This window comes from Zalophus californianus, chromosome 10, assembly GCF_009762305.2.
Source record: "Zalophus californianus isolate mZalCal1 chromosome 10, mZalCal1.pri.v2, whole genome shotgun sequence".
Taxonomy (NCBI): domain Eukaryota; kingdom Metazoa; phylum Chordata; class Mammalia; order Carnivora; family Otariidae; genus Zalophus; species Zalophus californianus.
The window spans coordinates 5,330,007-5,355,742 of NC_045604.1; the positions used below are offsets into that span (position 1 = coordinate 5,330,007).

The 25,736-nt window shown below is 41.7% G+C and overlaps 1 protein-coding gene across 1 annotated transcript; it reads left to right on the forward strand.

The window, feature by feature from the left end:
* Positions 1–4,077: 4,077 nt before the first annotated feature.
* Positions 4,078–18,902, forward strand: SLAMF7 (SLAM family member 7). Its single transcript, XM_027614008.2, is given in 8 exon segments — positions 4,078–4,144; positions 12,264–12,452; positions 12,455–12,595; positions 13,854–14,126; positions 14,338–14,454; positions 15,407–15,510; positions 16,899–16,961; positions 17,748–18,902. Coding segments are annotated over 8 exon segments (1,011 nt in total). The 5' UTR covers positions 4,078–4,092; the 3' UTR covers positions 17,820–18,902.
* Positions 18,903–25,736: the final 6,834 nt, after the last annotated feature.

Sequence of the window (25,736 nt, forward strand, 5' to 3'; positions counted from 1 at the left end):
GCTGAGTGGGGAGACTGAATTTCCACCTCCACCATGAAATGATGAGGTACTACTCCTTCTTGCTTGGGGTGGTGTTGAGGAAGGACTAGTGGATTTTCACAAGCACACAGTGGCAACAAGTTCACCCTCCCCACAACCACAGTGTCAAAAATCACTCATCATACCAAGAGCCAGAAAAATATCAGTGTGAATGAAAAAAAAAAGCAATCAATAGGCACCAAAATCAATATGACAGATGTCAGAATTATCTGACAAAAATTTTTAAAGCAACCATTATGAAAATGCTTCAACAAGTAACTGTGAACGCACTGGAAACACAAAAAATGAAAGCACAAGAAAGTCTTAGCAAAAGAATAGAAGATATAAAGAGCCAAAGGGAAATTTTAGAAATGAATAATGCAATAACTGAAATGTAAAACTCACTTGATGGGCAAAACAGAGATGATAAAAGAAACAATCAGTGTACTTGAAAATAGAAAACGCCCAATCTGAAACAGAGAGAAAATAGACTGAAAAAAAAATTAACAAAGATTCAGAGCTCTCTAGGGTAATAACAAAAAATCTAACACTTATGTCATCAGAGTCCCAGAAGGAGAGGAGAAAAAATAAGAATGTGGGACCAAAAAACAGTATTTAAAGAAGTATTGAAATTTCCCCAAACTTGACAAAAGGCATAAACTTACACATTCAACACACTGAATGAACTGCAAACAAGAGAAATTCAAAGAAATACATACCAAGATACATTGTAATCAATCAGCTGAAAACTAACAAAGAAAAAAAAATCTTGAAAACAGCTAGAGAAAAACAATACATTGGCTACAGGGGGAAACAATTTGAATTACTGCAGATTTCTCATCAGAAACCATGGAGGTCAGGAAGAGAGGTATAACCATTTCTCAAATGTTAAAGGAAAGAACTGCCAACCTAGAATTCAACCAGGAAAGGAAGGTGAAATCAAGACATTCTCGGGTGAAGGAGAACTAACAGAATTTATCACTAGCAGACCTATCCTAAAAGAATGGTCAAAGAAGTATCTTGTAATAGAAAAAGATGATGAAAGAAGGAAACTTGGAACATTAAGAATGAAGAAAGAGCAATGGAAAGAGTAAAAATATGGATAAATATAATGGACTATCCTTCTCCTCTTGAGTTTTCTAAATTATATTTGACAATTGAAGCAAAAACTATAACATTACCTTACATGGGTCTCAATGTATATAGAAGATATATTTAAGATAAGTTATTAAGAAACTATAGTAAAGGAATCTAGTACAGGTAAGGTTTTCCCCTTCAGTTGAACTGGTAAAATGTGAACACCAGTAGACCATAATTTATATATGTATAATATAATGCATAGAGCAGTCATTTAAAAATCTGTTCAAAGAGGGGCATCTGGGTAGCTCAGTTGGTTAAGCGTCCAACTCTTGATTTTGGTTCAGGTCATGATCTAAGTGTTATGGGATCAAGCCCCATTGGGCTCCACACTGGGAGTGGAGCCTGCTTGGGATTCTCTCTCCCTCTCCTTCTGCCCCTCCCCTCCTCGCTCTCTCTTTCTCTAAAAACAAAACAAAACAAAAAAAACTGTTCAAACAGATACACTCAAGATATAGATAAATCAAAATGGAATTATAAAAAAATATTCAAGTAGCCCACAGAATGGTTAGGAAAGTAAAACAGAAGAACAACAACAACAATAACAAAGAAGAAACAAAGAAATAATAAATAATAAAATGGCAGACTTAAGCCCTAATATATCAATAATTACATCATGTAAATTAATAGATAACCCCAGGATATACCCATGCAAGTATGGCCAAATGATTTTTGAGTAAATTGCAAAATCAGTTAAATATAGGAAGGATAATCTTTTCAATATGTAGTGCTGGAACATTTGGACATCTGCAGGCAAAAAATGAACCTCAACCTAAACTTCACACATCACACAAAAATTAACTCAAAGTGGATCAGAGATTTCAACATAAAGTATAAAACCATAAAATTTTTAGAAAAAAATGTAGGAGAAAACCTGTGAAACCTAGGACCAGTTAAATGTGTTTAGACATGACACCAAAAGCACAATCCATAAAAAAAAAAAAACAAATTGATAATTGAACTTGACCAAAATTTAAAATCTTACTCTGCAAAAGACCCTATTAAGACGAAAAAAGGGGGCACCTGGGTGGCTCAGTCGGTTGGGTGTCTGCCTTCGGCTCAGGTCATGATCCCACAGTCCTGGGATCAAGTCCTGTGTCCAGCTCCCTGCTCAGCGGGGAGTCTGCTTCTCCCTCTCCCTCTGCCTGCCACTCTGCCTACTTGTGCTCTCATCTCTCTGTCAAATAAATAAATAAAAACTTTAAAAAAGAAAAAAAGAAGACAAAAAAAGACGTTACAGACAAAGAGAAAATATTTGCAAACAACTTATCTAACAAAGGACTGTATCTAGAATACATAAAGAACTCTCAAAACTCAACAGTAAAAAAAAAAACAAAGAATCTGATTATGTAACAGACAAAAGACATGTATAGATGTTTCACGAGGATATGTGAATGCAAATAAGCACGTGAAAAAGTGTTCATCATCATCAGCTTTTAGGAAATGCAAATTAAAACCACGATAAGATATTACTACACACCTATTAAAACTATGAAAATAAAATATAATAACAAAACCAAATGCTGATGAGGATATAGAAGAATTGAATCTGTTACAAAGTACTAGTGGGAATGTAAAATGTTACAACTCTAGAAAATATTTTGACAGTTTCTTAAGAAATTAAACATACATTTACCATATGACCCAGCAGTCATATTCCTGGGCATTTATCCCAGAGAAATTTTTTGCTTTTTGTATTTTGAAGATCTCTGATTACTAGTGATACACATTTATGATTGTTATGTCTTCCTAATAAATTGATCCTTTGTCATTATGAAATGCCCATCTTTATCACTTTGTCCTAAAGTCTACTTTATCTGGTATCAATAGAGCTAGTCTAGCATTCTTATGCCTAGTGGCTGAATGTTATGTCTGTATCCATCCATTTACTTTCAGCCCAACTGTGTCTTTATTTGTAAGCTCACCTCTTGTAGACAGCATTAATTTGGTTTTGTCTTCTTATTAATTTAAAAATCTTTGCTTTTTAATTGGAGTGTTTAGTCTACTTATGCTTAGTGTAATTACTGATATAGTTGAATTTAGATATGCCATTTTATTATGTTTTCTGCTTACTTTTTTTTGTGTCACCGTTTCTCCTTTTCTTCTTAAAAATTATTTTTAGAATTTATTTTAGAATTCATTTTAGTGCCTCGATTGACCTTTTAGCTATTCCTATTGACATCATTTTCTTAGTGATTTCTCTTTATTTGCCATTTGGATATCTTTTTTTATGAAGTACCTATTTCAATCTCTTGTCCATTGTGTTGTCTGCCTAATTCTTATTGATACGTAAGACTTCTTTATGTATTATGGATATAAGATTCTTGTGGAATAAATGTATTATAAATATCATTTCCCACTAATTGGCTTGACTCTTTGCCTCTCATACTGTTTTTTTTTTAATTAAAATAACTTTTAATTTTGCTGTAATATACTCTAAGCCTTCATTTTCTCATCTGGAAAACAAGAATTATGGTAGTATCTCACAGGGTTGTTAAGAGGAACAGATAAAAGAATGCATGTACTCCTGCCACTTAGCAAAACTCAGTAAATATTATTATTATCCTTAGTGCCACCCTTTTTTCCTCCTTCTAATCTTCAATTTCTTTCCATTTCCTGTGTTCTGAGTATCTGAGAGGTCATATAACGTAGCAGAAAAGAATGACCATATGGCCTTGATCAATTCCTAGCATCTCTGAGCCAATGTTTCCTTATCTGTAAAATGGGGGGCTTCATCACCTTTGGGGTTCAATTCATTTTTCCATCCTTTATTGACCACCTACAATTAATACGTGAGATTGGAAACAATTATAGACAGTTCATTCTCACTTTGCATTTCATGACCCCTCCTACTTTTACACATGCTAGCTGGGGAAGAGATGTGAGTACTGCAAGAAGGAAGTAGTTCGTTTTAGTGACTGACATCCAGAGAACAACATGCTTGGTCCCCCAGCATGCTTCATCCTCATCCTTCTCTGCCAGCTCACAGGTGAGTCCAGATTCTCCTGTTCTCCTGACTGCCTTCTCCATCCTGAGGTAAACCTCTAGGCTTCTGGGTCCACTCTGGGACTCTGGCCCAACTCAGGAAGCTCTGCTACTTCATTTAATATATTTGTGTAATCTGTGATTTCTAAATCAGAGAACAGGAAGAAACTAGAAGGAGAGGAGAAAGAATGAATCTGGGGACAGCCTCCCCTTCTGACTGTCTCAGGGAAAGAAGGGCTGAAAGAAGGGGTGTTGGGTAGTAGAATGACCTGTGTTCTAATCCAGATTCTGTCATGAATTAAATAAAGAATTTTATCTTCCCCGGGACTTAGCCCTCCTTCCCTTTGAGGGCAACTTTAAGATCAAAATGAGATCATACGGGTGTATATTTATTTATTTATAAATATACATTTTAAATATTTCTACTTAAACATATTTATAAGTATATGTTTAGAAGTGTACTAGAAAATATTTAGAAAAATATTTTAAAATGGTTATGCATGACAACGATATTAGCAGAAGGAAACATTTGAATTTTCTCTCTTAACTGAACAATTCAATCAGTCTCTACTTAGAAAACCAGCTCACACTGTAGCTGTGAGCTAAACCAGCTTCTCCTTGGTACCATCCCTTAATTCTGGCTGTATTGATGACGTCCCTTTCTCTTAATATAGCTCCTTCCTTCCACTCAACTCTTGAGTCTTGTGGGGGGAGCAGGTGAAAGGGAGGAGGTGATAACCCAGAGGAAAAGGAGGTGGCAAAGGGGAGGAGCTGTTTACCTTCCTGTTATGAAGGGCATCTTAGGGTTGACTCTTTTGATTCCAAAATATCTGAGTCTTGGCCAGGACAGAAGACAGCGGGTCTCCTGCTCCAGCACCCTCCACCTCCAAAGGCAAGTTGGCAGGGAATGCTTGCCGCAGGAGATCTCACCATGCATGGTAACTGGACATAGTGTTTTGCTGTGAATTAGCCAGTGAATGGTCTATAGGCATTAGGTTCCAGAACACCTTCTGAAAAGCTCATCCTGCTGAGAAGCCATCCAGAGAAGTTTTGAGAAATCTGTTTCTCACTTCTAGCCATCCTTGAGGAAATGAGAATTAAAAATGAGAAGCCTTCTCAAGGCCTGTTTCATAACACGGCTCCTCGCCCTTCCCTCCCACCTCCTACTGTGTGGTAGAGGGGCTCTGTACTTCTCAAAATGCTTTCAAATCCGTATTCACCTTTCATCCACCCCAAGTCCTCGCAAATAAAGGTTATTTTTCTCTTTGAGAGTTGAGACTCTCCCTCAACTCAACGCTATAACTCAAAGTGGTAAATAGCAAGGCAGTAGTAGAAAGAATGCAGGCCTCCGACACAAAAGAACCAACCAGCTTCTCATCCCACATCTACCACTTCCCAATTTGGGACTTTGGGGAAATCATTCAGCATCTCTGGGAGGACACTGGAGCCCCAGTGTCCTCATCCATAAAATGGAGTTTAATTAACCTCTATCTCATGGAGTTACTCTGAGGATAAAAACATGATGCCCATTAAACCAGTTTATGAGCTAAGGAGTGATACCAAGTGTTTGTTACTTATTACGGAGGAACCAGAATGAACCCAGGTCTTCTGACTCCCAGTTAGGCCAGAGCACTACCTCTTTACACTGTTCCATGCTGCCTGGCAGGAGAGGCCATCCCCGCCCCTCCCTGGGTGCAACCCCAGAGCCAACACCAGGTAATCTGGAACCTAATGCCTGTAGACCAGTTACTGGTCTACAAATGGTATGTCCAATCATCACCCAGGAGAATAACTCCTTTTGGGGAATTTAAAGTGGAAAAAGAAGTGACATTTGTGGTGGAATTTCAGGGGGTAGGTGTGGTGAAAGAGGTGGAGACTTTTCAGGGAAGGGCTTTGACCTAGGTTTTATGGATCTTGAATATGATTTGGATGGGCAGAGAGAAGGATAAAGCACAAACAAAAATGTAAGGTACAAAGGAAACTGGGGGTCAGGTAAGGGAGGAGACCTGGTTGCTTGTCTGGTGATAGCAAGTGGTCCCCGGCTTCATATCTTCCCACAGCATCATATGGTCATCTTGCGCTTGGAGCAAAACCCTGGGGTTTCCCAGATAAGTCAACCCAGGTCATGTGATACTGCTGAACTAATTACCATGAGGAAGGCTACCACTTGAACTGGGCTCCTGTCAGTCTTACCTGACACACTTGGCTGCTATAAAATGAGGAAAGGATGAAGTGGATGCAGAAAAGGCAAGTTAGGACATTCACTACACTGATCTAGGTGGGAAGGTAGATGAGTTTCATGGGGTCCAATCCTCCTAGGCCTTGTAGGTAGGTGTTAGTAGCCACTCATTCTCTAGAGTCTTTCAATCTTACAGATCACATTCAATCTCTGTATTGTAGGTTCCCCAAGTGCCTACTACATCCCCTTTCATAACACATACAGCCACTTATTTAATGGCTATCTCCTAACTCCATGAGTACAAGGGTCAGGATTGTATCCCTCCTTAGTTATATCCTCAGCTCCTAGACAGTGCGTGGCACAAATATGGAACTAAATAAATTCTTGCTAGAGGAAAGAATGACTGAATTAAGAAAACATGACCTACATAGGCAAGGTAAAACTCGATAAGACTGCTGCAGGTGGAAAAGCCATCACAGAATGCGGAACTTCAGGTCAGCCTTGAATAGCTGAGAGAAGTCTCTTGTTTCTGGATCCCTTTTCACAGTCAACTATGGGAAACTCTTTCCACAGAAGAGGGAACAAAACTGGCTAGGACTCATTAACCCCACCCCTTATCGTCTGAACTCACACTTGAGGAATGGCATGGAGCTACTTTCTTCTTTCATGACCCCTCTATTCATCCTATAGATATAAGATAGAAACAATATACTCCCTCTAGGCTTGTGTTGACAATTTGCACTGTGTCATCTTCCACCTTCATCCTAACAAGAAGCAATGAATTTGGAGACATTTTTTAATATCCTCACACAAAATTCACCCGTCTTGGCATTCACCCAGAGAATATAGCGCCACATGTCTACAGAAGTGAAAAGAATGATTACCCATGTCTAAATGTGTGCACACATGCTTTAGTACTAAAGTCATATCCTTGCAGTTTGCCACCTCCCCAATTTAAACATCTCCCCCAAACCTTGTGTGAAAATCCAGGGTTGCACCTATTTGGAGCCAAGTAATAACCAATCTTTATTTGACTACAAAATATTCACCTTATTGTTGAAGTAAAAGGATGCAAACGTTAGATGATCAGTCAAAAATTCAAACTGACACTGACTTTGTAGCATGCACTGGGACTGTTTTGACACCGTTGAAATTGTCAAAGACAGAGCAACTGGAAACCATCCTGCTTTAGTATTTAGGGATGCAGGGGAGCAGCTTTTTGAAAAATCAGATTATTTAACAGAATGATTTAATAAAGACTTGAGGGATCCAAAATATATATGCACTGACTGATAGGGGTGAGGAGGCAGAAATGTTCGAAAACAGGAATCAGTCCCCCAAAAGACATTTACCCAGGAGGAGAAGCCAGTACTTTTGGAGACAAATTTAGCAAAAAAAGTTAGTTAAGATCCCAAAACTGTAGGGGCGCCCAGGTGGCTCAGTTAAGCAGCTACCTTTGGCTTGGTTTTGATTGCGGAGTCCTGGGATCAAGCCCTGCATCTGGCTCCCTGCTCAGCCGGGAGCCTGCTTCTCCCTCTGCCCCTTCCCCTGCTCAGGCATGTGCACTCTCTCTTTCAAATAAATAGATAAAAATCTTTAAATTAAAAAAAAATCCCAAAACTGTAATCAAGGGGCTAGGTCAACATTTGATAACATCAGGATTCCCTTTCTCTGAAACACTGGTAGAGCAGCTTGTGCTTAAAAGAAGGTCATCTCCGGGTTCCTGGATGGCTCAGTCAGTGAAGCATCTGCCTTCAGCTCAGGTCATGATCCCAGGGTCCTGGGATCGAGCCCCACATCGGGCTCTCTGCTCAACTGGGAGCCTGCTTCTTCCTCTGCCTCTGCCTGCCCCTCTGTCTGCCTCTCTGCCTACTTGTGCTCTCTCTATATATATCAAATAAATAAATAAAATCTTTAAAAAAGAAGAAAGAAAGAAAGAAGAAAGAAAGAAAGAAAAAGAAAGAAAGAAAGAGAAAGAAAGAAAGAAAGAAAGAAAGAAAAAGAAAAAGAAAGAAAGAAAGAGAAAGAAAGAAAGAAAGAAAGAAAGAAAGAAAGAAAGAAAGAAAGAAAGAAAGAAAGAAAGAAAGAAGAAAGAAAGAAAGAAAAAGAAAAAGAAAGAAAGAAAGAAAAAGGTCACCAAAGGACATGAAGAGGAAATTGGATTCTGTGAGACACAAGGGCTTCAGGATTGACACCTGAGCCCTCACTGCTGAAAGGGAGTGAGGGAGAGGGCTGGAGCCAGCACAAGGCTCTAGGGCCTTCAAATTGAGCCATAGTGGAAAGACCCCAGGCTCCGGAGAGAGAGTGACATTGAGTTAAATCCTCAAATCATCACTTACTAACTTTGTGCCTTTGGACAAGTTATTTAGGTTTTTTTGAATCTCAGTTTTCTCATCAAATCAGGAGTTAACAAACTTTTGCTGTAAAGGGTCAAATAGTAAATGTTTTAGTCTTTGCAGGCAATATAATCTCTGTTGCAACTACTCAACTCAGCATTTGTAGTGGAAAAGCATCAATAGATAATATGTACATGAAAGAACATGGCTGTGTCCTGGGGCACCTGGCTGGCTCAGTTGGTTGGGCATTCTATTCTTGGTTTCAACTCAGGTCATTATGGGATAGAGCCCCGCAACAGGCTCTGCACTCAGCACGGAGTCTGCTTGTCCCTCTCCCTCCCCCTCTGTTCCTCCCTATCCCAGCTCTCTTGCTCTTTCTAAAATAAATAAATAAATAAAATCTTAAAAATAAAAAAAAAAAGAACATGGCTGGCTGTGTCCAAATAAAATTTGATTTACCAAAATAGGCAGCAGGCCACATTTGTCCCGTGGACTATATAGGTTGCTGATCCCTGTGTAAAAGGATCAAAATTCCTAGTTTTCAAGATTGCTTTAGGTATTAGGCATAATCTTTACAATAAATGTTTGGCACAGAATCAACCCTAATGCATAGTAACTATATTGGGAACTATTTCTGGAGTAGTTGAGTTTTGGGTTTTTTTTTAAAGATTTTATTTATTTATTTGACAGAGAGAGACACAGTGAGAGAGGGAAAACAAGCAGGGGGAGTGGGAGGAGAAGCAGGCTTCCCGTGGAGCAGGGAGTCCAATGTGGGGCTCAATCCAGGACCCCTGGGATCATGACCTGAGCCAAAGGCAGACACTTAACGACTGAGCCACCCAGGTGCCCCGGAGTAGTTGAGTTTTAACAGGGACTATAGAAATAAATCTCTAGTGAAGCAATTTTAGATATCTGGGTAAGCCAGTACAGGAATTTGTCTCTTGCTAGAAGGGGAATGAGTTGCATCAGTGCCAGGGTGATAGAAAATATGATGGTAAGACTCAACACCAAAAAACCCAAATAATCCAATTAAAACTGGACAGAGAACCAGAGACGCTTTTCCAAAGAAGACATACAGATGACCAGCAAACACAGGAAAAGATGCTCAACATCACTCATTATCAGGGAAATGCAAATCAACCACAATGAGATATCAGCTCATACCAGTCAGAATGGTTAATATCAAAAAGACTGTAACAAGTGGTGGCAAGGGTATGGAGAAAAGGCAATCCTAGCACACTGTTGGTGGGAATGTAAATTGGTGTAGCCACTGTGGAAAACAGCACACAGTTTTCTCAAAAAGTTAAAAATAGAAATACCCTATGATCCAGTATTTCCACCACTGGATATTTACCCAAAGTAAACAAAGACAGTAATTCAAAAAGATATATGCACCCCTGTGTTTATTGCAGCATTATTTATAATAGCCAATATTTGGAAGCAGCCCACATGTCTCTCAATAGATGAAGGGATAAAGAAGATGTGGTGTATATACACAATGGAATATTACGCAGCCATCACAAGGAATAAAATCTTGCCATTTCCAACAACGTGGATGGACCCAGGGGGTATTATGCTAAGTGAAATAAGTCAGGCAGAGAAAGACAAATACCATATGATTTTATTCATATGTGGAATCTAAAACAAAGAAACAAACAGACTCATAAATACAGAAAGCAAACTGGTGGTTGCCAGACGGAAGAAGGGGTGAGGGGATGAGTGAAATAGGTGAAGAGGTTGAAGAGGTACAAACCTCCAGCTATGAGAGAAATAAGTCACAGAGATGAAAAGTACAGCACGGGGAATAGAGTCAATAACGTTGTAATAACTTAGTATGGTGGCTACACTCATCATGGTGAACACTGCATAATGTATAGAATTGTTGAACTACTATGTTGTACACCTAAAACCAATATAATTATTGTATGTCAACTATATTTCAATTAAAAATATATGATAACAAATCAAGCTTTGACATGAAAGAGAACCTGCATGCTTGGTCAGCCGCACAGAGCCAATTAGACACAATGTCCGGGGCCCACAATAGTTCAAATTTCTTTCAGAATCAGAAGAAAAATAAATATAATAATAATAATTAATATGTAATAATGAATGCAGCTGGCATTACATTCATTTTTTACCAATGCAGTCATAAAATATAGTTTTTAATATTTTTTATGGATGAAGGACCAAGGCAAAAGTGAATACAGCCTACAAAAGTCATAGTGCAGCCCAGCAGCTGCCTCATTATAATACAACTGTCAGGAGCCTATAGCTTGTTGCTTTGTTAGAGTTTAAAAAGATTTTCCTGGGGCACCTGGCTGGCTCTGTTGGGGGAGCATGTGACTCTTGATCTCAGCGTTGTGAGTTTGAGCCCTATGTTGGGTGTAGAAACTACTTAAAAAGATTTTCCTTGTTTCTTCTTTTTTTTGTGCTTTCCATGATGGAATTAATAAAATTTTCTCTTAGACATTTCAGCAGATGCATTATGTTAAGAGGTAGAAGGGAAAATAACTGGGTTTTGTACTTGTATGGAGAACACTTATAAGAAGACTTGGGTTCTGGTTTTAGTTTTGCCACTATTTGTGATCCTTGAATACTTTTTCCTCAATCTCTGTTGTTTGTTTTTCTCATTTGTAAGCAATGATGGATGGGGCCTTGATCCTGTGGGTACTGATGTGGGCTCTGCCTCTTACTGACTGTGTATTTCTAAATTTCCTTTCTGCTCTGTGCTATCCCGAGTCTGTCCCTCAGATCTTAACAGGTAGAAGACTCATTCCCCACACTTGCTCACTGGAAATGCTCTGTGGGCCACTTCTGGAAGCTTTTCATAGCCGTTCTTACTGTTTTCCACCTGGAACCACAAACCAGTGGTGGTTGTTTATAAGTCATACTTTTTAAAGTGAACTAAGATTGCGGTGAAACAAAAACTTCTTGGGGCAGTGAACCCCTACTACAATCCTAATAGTTGGGGGTGAGCATCACGAGTCAGTCTAGGCATACTGCAGAGCGTCCAGTGCTCTTTTGCCTTTCCACTCAAGGAAGGGACACTGAAATTAAAATGAATGAGAACCTCACTCGGGGATGATTTCACACTCTAATCTACCATAAAACAGAAGATGAAACACCCGCAAGCTTCCAGCTATTGTTATCATAAGAACTTAGAGCTCCCTTCCCAGTGTCCTGATCTCTTCTTGAGAACCACTGCCCCTACGCCAGGCAAGCTGCTGCTTCTGCATCTGCATCAAAGTCAGCTCTCCAGGAGCAATCTGGGAGTCCAAAGGGAGGACTGGACAGTAACCTCCCCACTTCTCCCCTAACAGGAACTTGTCCAAGATGGAGCTGGGCCTCATGACCTACCTCAGAGCATGGTCTTTCCAGCCTGAGGTCTCTGGGAAGGGGTGGGGTTCCCCTGCCAGTCCCCTCCTTTCAGGCAAAGCATTCTGACCTCAATGCCTTTGTGTGAGTGAGGTTTCAAAGGACTTCCCAGGGGCTGGTTGGGTTGGCCCCAGAGGGTTTCTTGGGGACCTTCCCAGGACCCAAAACAGGTGAGTAATTGGTGGCAAGGACAGGGTCTTAGGTTTATTTTATGGTCTCTGTGTCTGCAGGGCCAGCAACCTCTGGAGCTCCGAAAGAACTGGTTGGTGACCTTGGTGGGTCTGTGACTTTCCCTCTGAAGCTCCCAGGAATTCAGATTGACAGCCTTGTCTGGATCTTCAACACAACCCCTCTCATCACCATAGAGCCAAAAACACCAGACAAACAGGCCAATGTCATAGTGACCCAGAGTCATAACAAGGAAGGCTGGACTTCCTACGTGGAAACTATTCCCTGAAGCTCAGCAAACTGGATAAGAGTGACTCGGGTGATTACCGCGTGGTGATATACAGTTCTTCCCTCAAAGACCCCTTCATCCAGCAGTATGGACTGCGTGTCTATGGTGAGCAGAATTAGTTCCAAAGGTGGATGACTGCCTTCACACAGTGGTAAACTCTCTGATATTGGAGATTCCAAGCAAAGGTTGGATACACATTTGGCAAGAAGTGGAAGAGGGAAACTCCTGCATGGATGAAGTAAATGTAGCTCACCCCTCAGGCCCTTTCCTACTCAAAGATTCTGCAAGAGGCAATGCAGTGTAGAGGATGGGTGATAGGGGAAGCAGTGATCACACAAGTCAAATTCTGGCCTCTCTACCTACTAACTGCATGGCCTTAGCCAGGTTACTTAAGCTCTGTGAAATTTCATTTCCATATCTGTAATGGGGAGGAAGGAGATCCTATCTTAGAAAGATTATTGTGTATAAACATCAATTATACCTCTTTCCCTACAGATTCCAACCAATTGAAAAATCACACAAGAATCAAAAGGAAGATAGAAATATCAGCTTTATTTTTTCTGGTGAAGCTAGGTAGGAGAAGTGTTTTTCCCCCAAAGTCTAGACCTTGGAGCCCATTCAGGGAAGATGAACTTACAAAACAATTGTTCAACCAATTACTCATGGAGCTGTAGGATCAGGGACACCCAGAGATGGGCCTCCAGGTTTGCCCTTAAGAGTTAGGCCATGTACCTTGATCAGGTGTGTCCTCCATATAGACATAGTTGAAAGGAACAGAGGTTATGCAGTCAAACTAGCTGGGGGAGGGAGAGAAGGGCAAACCACATTTAGACAGCAATCTTAACAGCTCGAAATAGAGAAAGGTATTAAAGAAATGATGTTGGATGTCAGGACTCTTTCCATCTCATCAATGAACCGATTTGCTCATCCTCTCAGGAGAACATGAGCATGAGAAAGAGAGGAGGGCCAGAAATATTATTCCCATACTATTCTCTCCTGGAGAGTAAAGTGAAAGTCTCTTCAAGGAAGCCTGAAGACAGAGGAAATAGGGAGCCTCTAAAAAAGATAAAATTAGCTCACATCTAAAATGCATCTAGCACAAGGCTGGCCATATAGCTTTGCTTCAAAAATGGCAGCTGCATTCTTGTTGAATTATTATTATTATTTCTATTGTTACTGTTGTTTTTATATAACTAGGAAAGCCAACCTAGACCAGTTCTCTTCCCAGATAAGAATGAGAATTCTGCTCTGAATCGCTTCTTCCTCTCCACTCTGTAGCACCCCAGAGATTCAGGTCCAAGGTTTACAAGAATAATCAGAAAGGCATAGTTTCCACACTTGGTTGTCTGTTTCTCTTTTGCAGAGCACCTGTCAAGGCCCAAAGTTACCATGGGTCTGCAGAACAATGAGAATGGCACCTGTGTGACTAATTTGACATGCTTCATGGACCAGGGAGGAGAAGATGTGACCTACAGTTGGGAGTCCCTGGGGCAGGCAGCCAATGAGTCCCATAATGGCCCCATCCTCCCCATATCCTGGAGGCTGGGAAAAAAGGGCATGACCTTCATCTGTGTGGCCAGGAACCCCATCAGCAGCAATTCTTCAAACCCCATCTTTGCCTGGAAGCTCTGTGAAGGTGACGGTCTCTCCTCTCTCTCCAGAAGCCTCTATCTCAGGACCTATACCTTCTTCAGCTCCTGGTCCCCATGGGAACAGCCCATGAAAACTGGAGGCCCCTGGGAAGTCACCAGCCTGGGAGGAAGGTGGCAGTTGCTCCACAAGTTGCATCATTTTCCCTAGCTGACTCTTCTCTCTTCCCTGTGCCTCTACCCATTCTCTCATTAAAGGTGCTGCTGATGACTCAGAATCCTCCATGGTCCTGTATGTCCTGTGGGTGCTCTTCCTGTTCAGTGCCTTTGCCCTGGTGCCAGTTATTCTAATTATGCGAAGAGAAAGAAGAAAAGGTAGAGCATGCACGATTTTTGCCTTCAGCCTCATTCATGCATTTGCTCCCTAATTTCTTCAAAAAACATATGTTGAACTGTGCGCTGGAATTGCTACTAGGCACTAAGGATACAGAAATGAAGAGGCCATATTCTGTGTACTCAAGGAGAACACAATCATCTTGCACTCCTTAATTCTGGAGTAAGAGAGTGCTTGAGTCCATAACCTATCTTCTAAGTCCAAAGTCCTCCTAGTTCCCTCTCCAGTGCTCACCCCTCTCTTTCCCCCAAGAGGGACTTACCGGTGTGGTCCTCCTACTGACACAAGCCTTACACTGCTGACTGTGTTCCTCAGACCTGGGAGGCGATGGCTTCCAACTCTGAGGTCCCATACACCAAACACACTCCAGTCAGCCCTTCCAGTCCCTATCCCTGGTTAGAGCCCCCAAACCATACCCAGTCCTCCTCATTGGATCAACTCCAGAGACCTCTCTTTACTCCCCACCTCAGTCTAGACACACTCTTCCTGGAGAAGTCTATGTCTGTCTCTCTCCATGCCAAACACCATGCTCTGCATCCCTAAACCCTCCTACTGATTTTTTCTTCTCAGCTTCCCTGATACTGTCCATGTGGAGAATTGGGGAGGGACCTAAGCATCAGTTGTGTATAAACTGTAGGTGTTAAGATCTTTCCTCCCTCTTGAAAGCACTCTGAAAGTGTTTCTGACCCTCTCTTCTTCCCCTTTGGCTGCGTTGGTCCAGAAATTGGGAAGTGAAGAAACCAGGGTAAACAGTTCATTATGGGATTTCCCTGGGTGTAGCACGGAGAGTCCCATGTCCCAGAAACCAGCATGGTGGTCAGTTGTAGGGAAACCAGCATGGTGGTCACCCTAAATGGGTCTTCCAGGGGGTAGGCTGGTGGGGGTGGTGAATAAAGGAGGGTTAGCTCTAATTTTCTCCCACCTTGGTTTCAGAGTCCATTGAAGAGAAGAAGGGAATAGATACTCATCAGGAAGTTCTTAACTACTACCCTCCTTCTGGAGAGACTCCAGTGTATGACACAATCATCTGCGTTAATGTGAGTCCTTTCCCATCTTTCCTGGGACCTGATCTTCCTCTCTAAGGCCCTCCTTACTTTAGTTGAGATTTCTCTGTGGACTTGGGCAACATGGAATATGAGGATGTATAGCCCTTGAAACCCAACACACCTGTGTCTCCTTAAGTCCTTATGAATACTTTCTCATGCAAGAGTCAGTGACCTCTGGTTCTGAGCCCCTGGTTCTGACCCAGCCAGTAATGCTCACTCTGTGATCTATGGAATCTTCTCTTCCCTCTACAGCTCACAAGGGTCACTCAACAGGCCAAATTCCTTTTGCAAAGCACAGCAGGTAGGGAAGTGTGACTTTGGGCTGATGTTTGAGTTACGGTGTCAGAACACTGGCTATAGAGATGACTTTTCCATCAGAAGGCTCAGGGGCCCACACTTTCAGAAGGCTCTAGGCCCACACTCAAGGCTTTCTAGGCATGCGTCACCAAGCTGAGGTAAATAAACACATTGTCAATTCAAAGGAAACTCTTTGAAAAGAAGATGATAAGAATAAAGTTTAAAGAAACTCAAATAATAAGACAATTTGGAGACATGACCTAGATAGACAACTTTGAAAGGTCACCAGGAATCCCTGTAGCCCCAGCTGGGCTAGCTCCTTAGAGGCCATAGAGCACTTTTCCACATTGGCCCATTTACTGAAGAAATAAAAGCACTTTGGGGCCTCAGAATGCCAGCTTCAGTGCAGCCCTTGGTGTTTCAGGTTGCGTCTTCCTCTGTTTACCTACAACTTTCCTGAGAGGAGACGTTATACTTTCTTTTGAAGCTGTTAGTGTCCTGAGAGCTCCTTTCTGCCTCACAGGAGACTGCTCTGGGCTCCACACAGCCTGGCTTATGTCAAAACCGATTGCTTTATCACCATCCTCCTTCTTCTCTGCTCAAGACACACTCCCAGGAGACCACAGGACTGTCCTGGGTGTTCAGGAAGAAACTTCACTGACCCAGGATACTTTTCTCCAGCCTGGAAGTTGTTTTTGCTATTGCTGCCATAGTTTTATTGTTTTGACCCATCAGTTGTCCTCATATATTTGCTCCAAGGGCCTTTTAAGCTAATAGAAAAGTTTACTTGCAACGTTAGCAATATTACTTCAAATTATCCTTCAATCACCTTAGGCTGCTCCTAGCTCATGGGACTTCTATATCTTATACATTTTTAAATTTATTTAAACACAACACAGTTTAAAAATCAGGCAATTGCTTCTTGCACTCACCAACAAGAGTTCCTCCCTCTTCCCCATTCCTGGCCCAGAACGTCTCTTTCTTCTTGCCCTTCCTCCTAGCTCTGCTTTCCCTTCTGGATTCTGGGTGTCCCTTTGGGCTTGTCTAGGTGACCCTATGATTTTTTTTTCTCTTTTTAATAGAACACTATTCCAGAGGAAAATCCAGTAAATGCACTTTATTCCTCTGTGCAAATACCTCAAAAGGTAAGAAGCTTTAGAGCTGAGATTCACCTTACTTGTCTCATTCTTTTTCCTGGTTCAAGCTTAGCTGAAAATGTCTTGGGCCCCAGCGTTCTTGTATTCTCTGATATTAAAAGTTTTCCCAGTACATCCCCATTCCCTTTGCTTAGGGTTACACAAGATATATGGAATAAATGAGAATTATGTTTTCGGAGTTGAATGGAGTAATATGGAATAAATAGAGAGGGAGAGAGGTTCTAGGTAGGGATGATCAAGAAAATCAGTAGGATCCTGAGGATTTGGATGGAGAAAAGTCCATGGCTTGGGCTGTGCCTCAAAGGGGAGGGATTGCTGGGGAGACAACTCCAGCTTGCTTCTGAGCCACCAATAAGCTGGAGGCAGGAGACATTTCTGTTACTTTTCTTTGGTCTAGCTATGTTACATCTGGTTTGCACCCTTTCCCCAAACTACTAATGTGCTAAGCTTTAAAGCTTATTCCTTCACGTTTCACACCTGGCAGAAGCAGTGAGACCTTCCTGTCTCCCCTCCCAGCCAGGTCAGAAAAGATGAGAATGAGCAAAACAGTTTGCATAGTAGTAGGAAAGTAATAGGATTATTGGAAGTAAAGTTCAGTTCATTAAGCATTCAGCAAAGTAAATGTGGTTTAACCTTAAGTAATAGTTTCTCTATAGCGAGAGGTTTGGGTTGGGTGACCTTGGCAAGGAAGGGTGTCTGGGATGGTGGGGTCTCCTGGTGGGATCCAGCACCTTCCCACCTCCAGCAATCTGCATCTTTTTATCTGCCTAACAGATGGAGAAACCCCACTCTCCACCCACATCACCAGACACACCAAGGTTATTTGCCTATGAGAATGTGATCTAAACAGCAGTGCATCTCTTCTGCCTTGCCTCAAAGAAAATTAAAAAAAAAAAAAAATCACTGAATTGACCAGAAATATTGAGGAAGAATGAAGAACACTGACTTCCTTCCAGAATAACTATCTTCTATGCTCCTTCAGATTTGAGTTCCTAATTCCATCCTCTCCTGAGAAATCTCCTCAAACCCTAAATGTGTAACTATCCTTTCCTGGAAATGTTACTGTGAGTTTATCAACCAACTCCAAGCAAGAGCCTTAGAAGTATCTCTATTGAAATGTAAATGTGCTGTCCATCATATGAATGACAACTCCCATTCCAGAGCTTGGAGATCCAAACTAGACCAAGAGTCTGGTGGCCAAAAGAGTGAGAACATAGGAATGGCAGATATTTCCAGAAAAAGCAGATGTAGCAGCCAGAAATGGATTCATTAACCAACTCATTACCTATGTGCCTGGCACTGTGCTGAGCTTACACTGATTTTGCTCAGGTGTGCTCTCTGCTTTCATGAAATTGGTTCCTCATGAATGACTTCTGTGAGCATTAGCAGCACATCTGATCACAAATTTCCAATAACCAGAGTCAGCTGTGGAGCCATAGGACTTGGGAGCCAAAGTGCATAAGGACAGAGAAGCCAGGCAGAAGACAGGGTTTGGCTGGATGGATGCTCCAAAGTGTGACTGACCTGAAGACAAGAACCACAGCCTCAGCTTCATTTACACTCTGTGCTGCAAGTGAGAAGCCAGGGCCATAGGGCCTGTTCAGAAGTCCATTTCAAAGGAGAAACTGAACCTGAAGACACATTTAGAATCTATTATAAAAGACTTGGAGTTAGGGGTGATCGTGTGTAAGTATTTAAAGTCTCATAATTCATTCAACTAATATTTATTGAAGATCTCTGCCAGGTCAGTCCGGCAAATAAAATAGACATCATGCCTGCCTCCCTTTTTAGAGTTTACCTTTTTAATGAAATGAAAAACATGGGCCGGAGGATGGTTGCTTTTGATATGTTTCTGGACACATCTTTTTTTTTTTTAAAGATTTATTTATTTATTTGAGAAAGAGAGAATGAGAGAGATAGAGAGCACGAGAGGGAAGAGGGTCAGAGGGAGAAGCAGACTCCCTGCTGAGCAGGGAGCCCGATGTGGGACTTGATCCTGGGACTCCGGGATCATGACCTGAGCCGAAGGCAGTCGCTTAACCAACTGAGCCACCCAGGCGCCCTTTCTGGACACATCTTGAATGAAGATATTGGGAAGGGATCTGATGCCCCAGGTCTGAGGGGTGTAAACTGTCAAATGACAAAACTAAAACAGTTTTGTTTGAAGTCCTTTATTCAAAAGAAAGTAACCTATGGATTGGGGGAGCACAGTGACTCAGAAGCAGTGGAGTAGTCTTCTCAAAGGGTTTCGGGCAAGACCAAGTTTTACAAAGCATTAGAAGGGGCAACACGGAAACAGGGCACAATTGGCGAGGAGGGTGGAGATTTCCTGAGTAAGGTGAACCTCCCCAAAACAGGTGAGTTTTCTAAGACAACCTTCTCCCACTGCTATCCACATCTCACAACCTCTTGCAAGGAGCTGGTTGCTTTCATGCAAAGTAAACTTTTTCATTACATAAAAAATGAAGAATCAGCCCTTAAAAGAGAGGTGACTAGTGTAGGGGAGGAGAAATTGTCCCTTCCTCCTTTCTAGGTTCTTTGGCTGGTATAATAATTAGATTGACAAAAGACAGATTAACAGGTGAAAAAATTTGATTTCATATGTATGAGAGCCCCATAAAAAATATGAGACTCAAAATCAGTCAAGCAGGGGCGCCTGGGTGGCTCAGTCGTTAAGCGTCTGCCTTCGGCTCAGGTCATGGTCCCAGGGTCCTAGGATCGAGCCCCACATCGGGCTCCCTGCTCCGCGGGAAGCCTGCTTCTCCCCCTCCCACTCTCCCTGCTGTGTTCCCTCTCTCGCTGTGTCTCTCTCTGTCAAATAAATAAAATATTTTAAAAAAAAATAGTCCAGCCACTGAGGCTTTTATACCATCCTGAGGTAAGGAAACGGGTAGGGGTCTGAGGTTTCAAAGGGGAGGAAGACAATTCACAGGAGAATGAGAAGAACAAGTGTTTTGTACACAGTGTTTGCCCTGCCAGGCAGATAATCTCTCAGATGAAAACGTTACCTCTGGTAGTGGCCTTCTTTCTGGTACAGGCCTCCTTTCTAAATTTTATTAGGTAATTAATGGAGAGGCAAAAAGATTTTTCTGAGTCTGCTGGGTCTTGATTGACTTCAGTTCAAAATAATCCACATGCCAAAGTGTGGGTGATATATTTTGGGGTGGTATATTCTGCTCCCCTTCAATGGTGTTAAAAAATGATTAACAAAAAGTAGGTAATACAAACAAACTTTATTAAACACTTAACGAAGTGAGCAGTCTCCATTCGGAGATGTGCAAAATGGGGCAGAAGCCTGGAAGACTTTATAATATAAAGAATAAAGAATGAGGAAGAGAAAAATAGAAAATATCTGAAGAACTAGAGCCACAAAATCAGACTCATTTGGAGTGAAAAGGTCCCAAGTTGGCTTGGCATTTGGAGATTAGTTGACTGGAAATACCACTGGGTTTCTGATCAAACAGAGCATTTGCAGGGACACAAAAGTCATCCAAGTTTCGGTTTGCTTACATGGCACCTTGGACAGAAGTGGTCCATTTGGACCTAGAAATTTATCTCAACACTGACTCATAGCAGAGGGGGCAGGAAGAGTGGGAGAAATGGGAATTTATTTTCCCCCATGTTGAAAGAACTTAAAAACAATGCTTCCTGGGCAAGAATGGGATTGAGAACCATACTGTCTCAAAAAGATACTGTGAGACTTACCTACAAAAATATGCATTATTTTGCCATTTGTTATAGTGATATTCTGGAAACTACCTAAGACTCTAACCACAGGGGAAGGTGAAGTGAACACAGACATTAGGAATTATGGGTTATAAAGCTAGAAAATGTAATGACTTTGAAGGGTAGTTGAGTGTGCCACCCCAAAATATGCCTCTTAAGCATAAAGATTATGTTCAGTTGATTATTTTAAAGAAAGAACAGATGCAGGAGAAGATCCTTTGTCCCTTTTGTAAGGGACAATTACATTTACAAAGGAAATCTCCATATGTACAGGTGTCTCCCTCATATACCAGAAAGAGAAGGATGACTCTGAATTACAAAAGAATCTTATCAGTGGAGGAGGCACCAACTTAAATCTACATGACAACTACACCTTTGTTGTACTTTTCCTGATAACTTCCCATAAAAAGCTTCCCCCTCAAAACTTCTTTCTTTTGCCTTTAGCTGAAGATGGTATTTAAGATGGCGGCTTGGGCCGTTTGGGGGAGTTTTACTCAGGTTCCTGGGTATCTCCCATGTATACAGGAGGTATACATGTTATTAAACTTGTGGGTTTTTTTTTTTTCTCTTGTTAATCTTTTGTTACGGGAGGTGGAGGGTCTCAGCCACAGAATCTAGAAAGGTATAAGGAAGATTATTTTCCCTCCTCTACAATATCACAAGTGAAGGAAAGTAGAAAGTGAAATTTAATGTGCTGTATGATTACAACTACATTTTAAAAACACCAATGCAAGGAAAAACTTAGAAGAAAAAATATCAAAATATTAATGCTGGGTTTTGTGGGGCAGGTGATATCTTAAGTGGCTTGGTTTTCTTCTGCTTGTCTTAATTTTCCAAAAGTTCTTTAATGAAAAAGAATGTATTACATAATGGAGTGGAAGAAATTTTAAATAAGTGTTCAGTGAGTATAAAGAGGTGTGACCCACTGTGAGGAGTTCAGGGGAAATTCTGAGAGGCCCCCATCTTGGGGGTGGGAGGCGTGCAGTGGGGGAGGACGGAAAGTGCCTCCTCCAAGTGAGAATGAGGTGGGAAGAAGAGAGAAGCCCCTAGAACGTGATGATCAGAGGACAAGATTAGTCTGCCTCAGAGTGGGTGGTTTGAGGTTGGGGGAGCTTCAGAGCAGACAAAGATTTGGAGGGGAGACTAACAACTGCCAGGGTTTAGAATGAATCTGTGCCCTACCCCCTCTCCTTTAAGCCAGTCCAAATGGTGAAATAATTAGAATTAGCTCCCCTTCCCTCTCTTTAAACCAGTAACAAAATCAAGCCCAGGAATACCCCAACAGATCTGGAGTCTGGATTCTCAGTAAGAACTTTCCCAAATCCATGTGCAGAAAAAGCCTTCACCTCATGAGCTCAACCAGCAGGTAAAGGAAACCACCAGCTTGTTAGGGCAAGAAACCACATTTCATATCAAGATCCATCAAATGCAGCACCCAAAGCTGTGTGTTTTGGGGTTTATGAGTTGCTAATACAGCTCATAAATACAGAATCTTTGGTGGGGGAGAAAAGAAGGTGTCTGTACCATGTCAGGCAGGTATTCACTCAACCATGCACACATTCATTACTTACTCATTCAGCAAGATTTATTGAGCACCACTAAGTACCAGACACTGTGCTGAACACAGAAAACAGAGCAGTGACCAGAGGTCTCTGTCCTTGGGGTGCTTAATTCTAATGAGAGAGGCTGTGATATTGAGAGATAATAATAAATATAGATTTGGTTTTCCTCCCAGTTTCCTTCCACACAGCTCCTAAATTCCCTGGCATCTTCAAAGACATAAGTATCTTTTTGTATGCTAATGAGGTGACAGGTGGGCTGGTTGCCAGGAGAACCAACAAAATGATTAGAGGGTTGGAACTTCAGCCCCATTTTCCCCAAATTCCCTACCTCCTACCCCCAACATCCAGGGGTGGGAGAGAGGCTGGAGATAAAGTTCTGTCACCAATGTCCAATGATGAATCAATCATGCCCACATAATGATACCTCCATAAAAAGACTCCAACCAGAGGGGTTCAGAGAGCTTCCAGATTGGTGAGCACATGAAGGTGCTAGGAGGGTGGTATACCTGGAAAGGGCATAGAAGTTCCACACCCCTTCCTATATACTTTGCCCTGTCCATTTCTTCCATTTGACTATTCCTGAGATGTTTCCTTTTATAATAAACCAGGATGTAGTAGGTAAACTGTTTTTCCTTAGTTCTGTGAGGCGTTTTAGCAAATTATTGACCCCCAGGAGAGAGTTGTGGAGCCCTTAGACTATACTGGGTTGGTCAGAAGTATGGCAGGCCAAGACTTACAATTAAAAAAAAAAAAAAGACGCATGGTGTAAGGGTAACCTATAATGGGGGCTGTTGCCAGGATCAGGGAAGGCTTCTCCCACACAGTGATGATTGAGCAGAGATCTACAGGTGAGTAGGAGCTCCTTACAGGAAAGGAGAGCTTAATCAGAGGGCAGAGCCTGTGCAAAGACTCTGGACATGGTGAGACCTGAAAGGAAGAAAATCAGTTGTCTGGACCAGAGGAGTTGTGCTTTTAAAATTTCAGTGACTGCGGTGGGAGAAACCCATTACAGAGGGTCAAGCAAACCACTTAGATGCAAGCAAACTACTTAGAAGATGTTGGGAAGAAGAATTTCCTCTGCTCTTCAAGATCCTTCTAGCTGGACTAAGAATCAAATTGACACAAGACAGATTAACAGGAGAAAATCAGATTTAATTTTGTACAAATTAAATCCACATTCGTGGAAATTCCAAAGACAGTCCGGCAAAATGGGGTATATATGTCATCTTGAAATAAGGAGAAGGGGATGGGGCCTAGGACTTCAAAGGGAAGGAAGTCAATTCCCAGGAAGATGAAAAAGAGTAAATGGTAAAAATCAGTGTTTGCTGGGCCATACAGAAAAGTGGAACATAGAGAGGAATTTTAACAGAATTTGCTAAGTTCCTCCCTGTCTGCCACCTCTAGTTCATATTATAGTGTAGTTATCTATGTTTGTCTTTCTGGAGCTGGTCCTCTGTCTAAATTCTTGTGGCTGGGGCTTGTCAAAGCTTCTTCGTCCCTGAGTCTTTTGGGTCTTGACTGTTTGGAGCTCAGCATAATCGGAATGCCAAAGTGGCTGCCTGAGGGATGGCCTGACACCAGAAATTTCAAGATAAGAATTCCATTTTCTTCCTCCTCTATCAAAAGCAGAAAGAAACTACACACACACACACACACACACACGCACACGCACACACACACACGCACACACAAACGTTATAGATCCCAAATTATTATGAAATCTGATAGTTCTTGGATCTTTAAGAAAAAATGTTCTCAACTCTCATCCATTAGTTATTCATTCAAAAAATATTGAAATATCTACCATAAGCCAAGCACTCTATTGCCATCTGAATTTATGTTGTAAACTAAACAGATAGAGCTCTTGTCCTCATGGAGCTAAATATCTTGTGGGGGAGACAGAAGGTAAGAAAAAAAAATCCAACAAATAAATATATATTTACAAATTGTGATAATTTGACAAAATTGACCTGGGTAAAATGATTATGAATAAGAGGAAAGATTTGCATAAATAAGGTGGTCAAAAGCCTGCTCCAAGGAGAAGAAATTTAAGTTCAATCTGGGCCCTCTTAGCCCATGTACTTCAATGTTAACAGAATATGAATACATATGTTCATAACACTTAATCACCTCACAAACCTTCTTATGTTTCAAACGTGCCACTTTTCTTCTTTTTTTTTTTTTAAGATTTTATTTATTTAACAGAGAGAGAGAGCATAAGCAGGGGGAGCGGCAGGCAGAGGGAGAGGGAGAAGCAGGCTCCCCGCAGAGCAGGGCTCTGGGATCATGACCTGAGCTGAAGGTAGACACTTAACCGACTGAGTCACCCAGGCGCCCTACAAATAAGCAATTTTTCTTATATGAATAAGCCCTCTTTTCTTTCTGAACACTTTAAAACAATGATTAAATAAAACATAATCAGGTTATTTTAAACAGAAGGTATGTAGCAGTTTCTTGGCGATTTTGAACTGTTTGCAAATGAAATAGGTTTTATGCCTTAAATAGGGATTGATGTCCCTCTCTCGCCAAGAGACTTTGGCAGGTGGTGCCCAGGTACAGAATTCTTCATCTCTGTGTGCCACAAGATGACCCCTCTCACATTCCTCCTCTTGGCTTCTCCACTTGTCAAAGTCAATCTATTCAATCTGCAAAGCTCCCAGGATCAAAAAAAGAAGAAATTCTTTCTTCAAGGAGCAGGGTAAGAAGGAGGCTGGAATGAAATAATGACCACAGGTTAGGAACTGGGGTAAAAGGCGGGGAAGAGAAGAAAGGGAAGGCAGGCAGGCAGGGGGAGGGATTTCCAAGAAGAGAATTCGGAAGAGTGAGTGGGCTGGAGGCCCCTTAAGGAAAGTGAATCTAGAGGGTAGAGGTGAACTGCCCTCTGGACCCCATTGAGGGGCAGGGAGAACGTTAGTGTCTGCAGCCAATTACCATGTTTCCTTGTGCCCCGTTACCCCCAGCACAGGCTGTTCCCAGAATAACTGTCAGATTCACAATTTTCATGCCTATTCCATGCTGTGTACTGGTGATGCAGAGAAGACGAAAATGGGCTTTGGTCTCGTTCCATGGGTAAAACAGACACAGATGAAGGCCCTAATACAACATGCTCAGTACCCCCTCTAATCCTTTAGTAGGCTTAGCTGCAGATCGTGACGATTGTGACTGAGTTCCCTGAGGGGTGGCAATTTATCCAGACCTCTTCTTCACTCTATCCTCAATGCCTAGAACAACACAAGGCACCTTAAAAATGCTCTGGGGGCACCTGGCTGGCTCAGTTGGTGGAACATGCAACTCTCGATCTCAGGGTTGTGTGTTCAAGCGCCACGTTGGGCATAGAGATGACTTACAAATAAAATCTTTTTTTAAAATGCTCTGGGGTCACCTGGGTGGCTCAGTCGGTTAAGCGTCTACCTTCAGCTCAGGTCATGATCCCAGGATCAAGCCCCACATTGGGCTCCCTGCTCAGTGGGGAGTC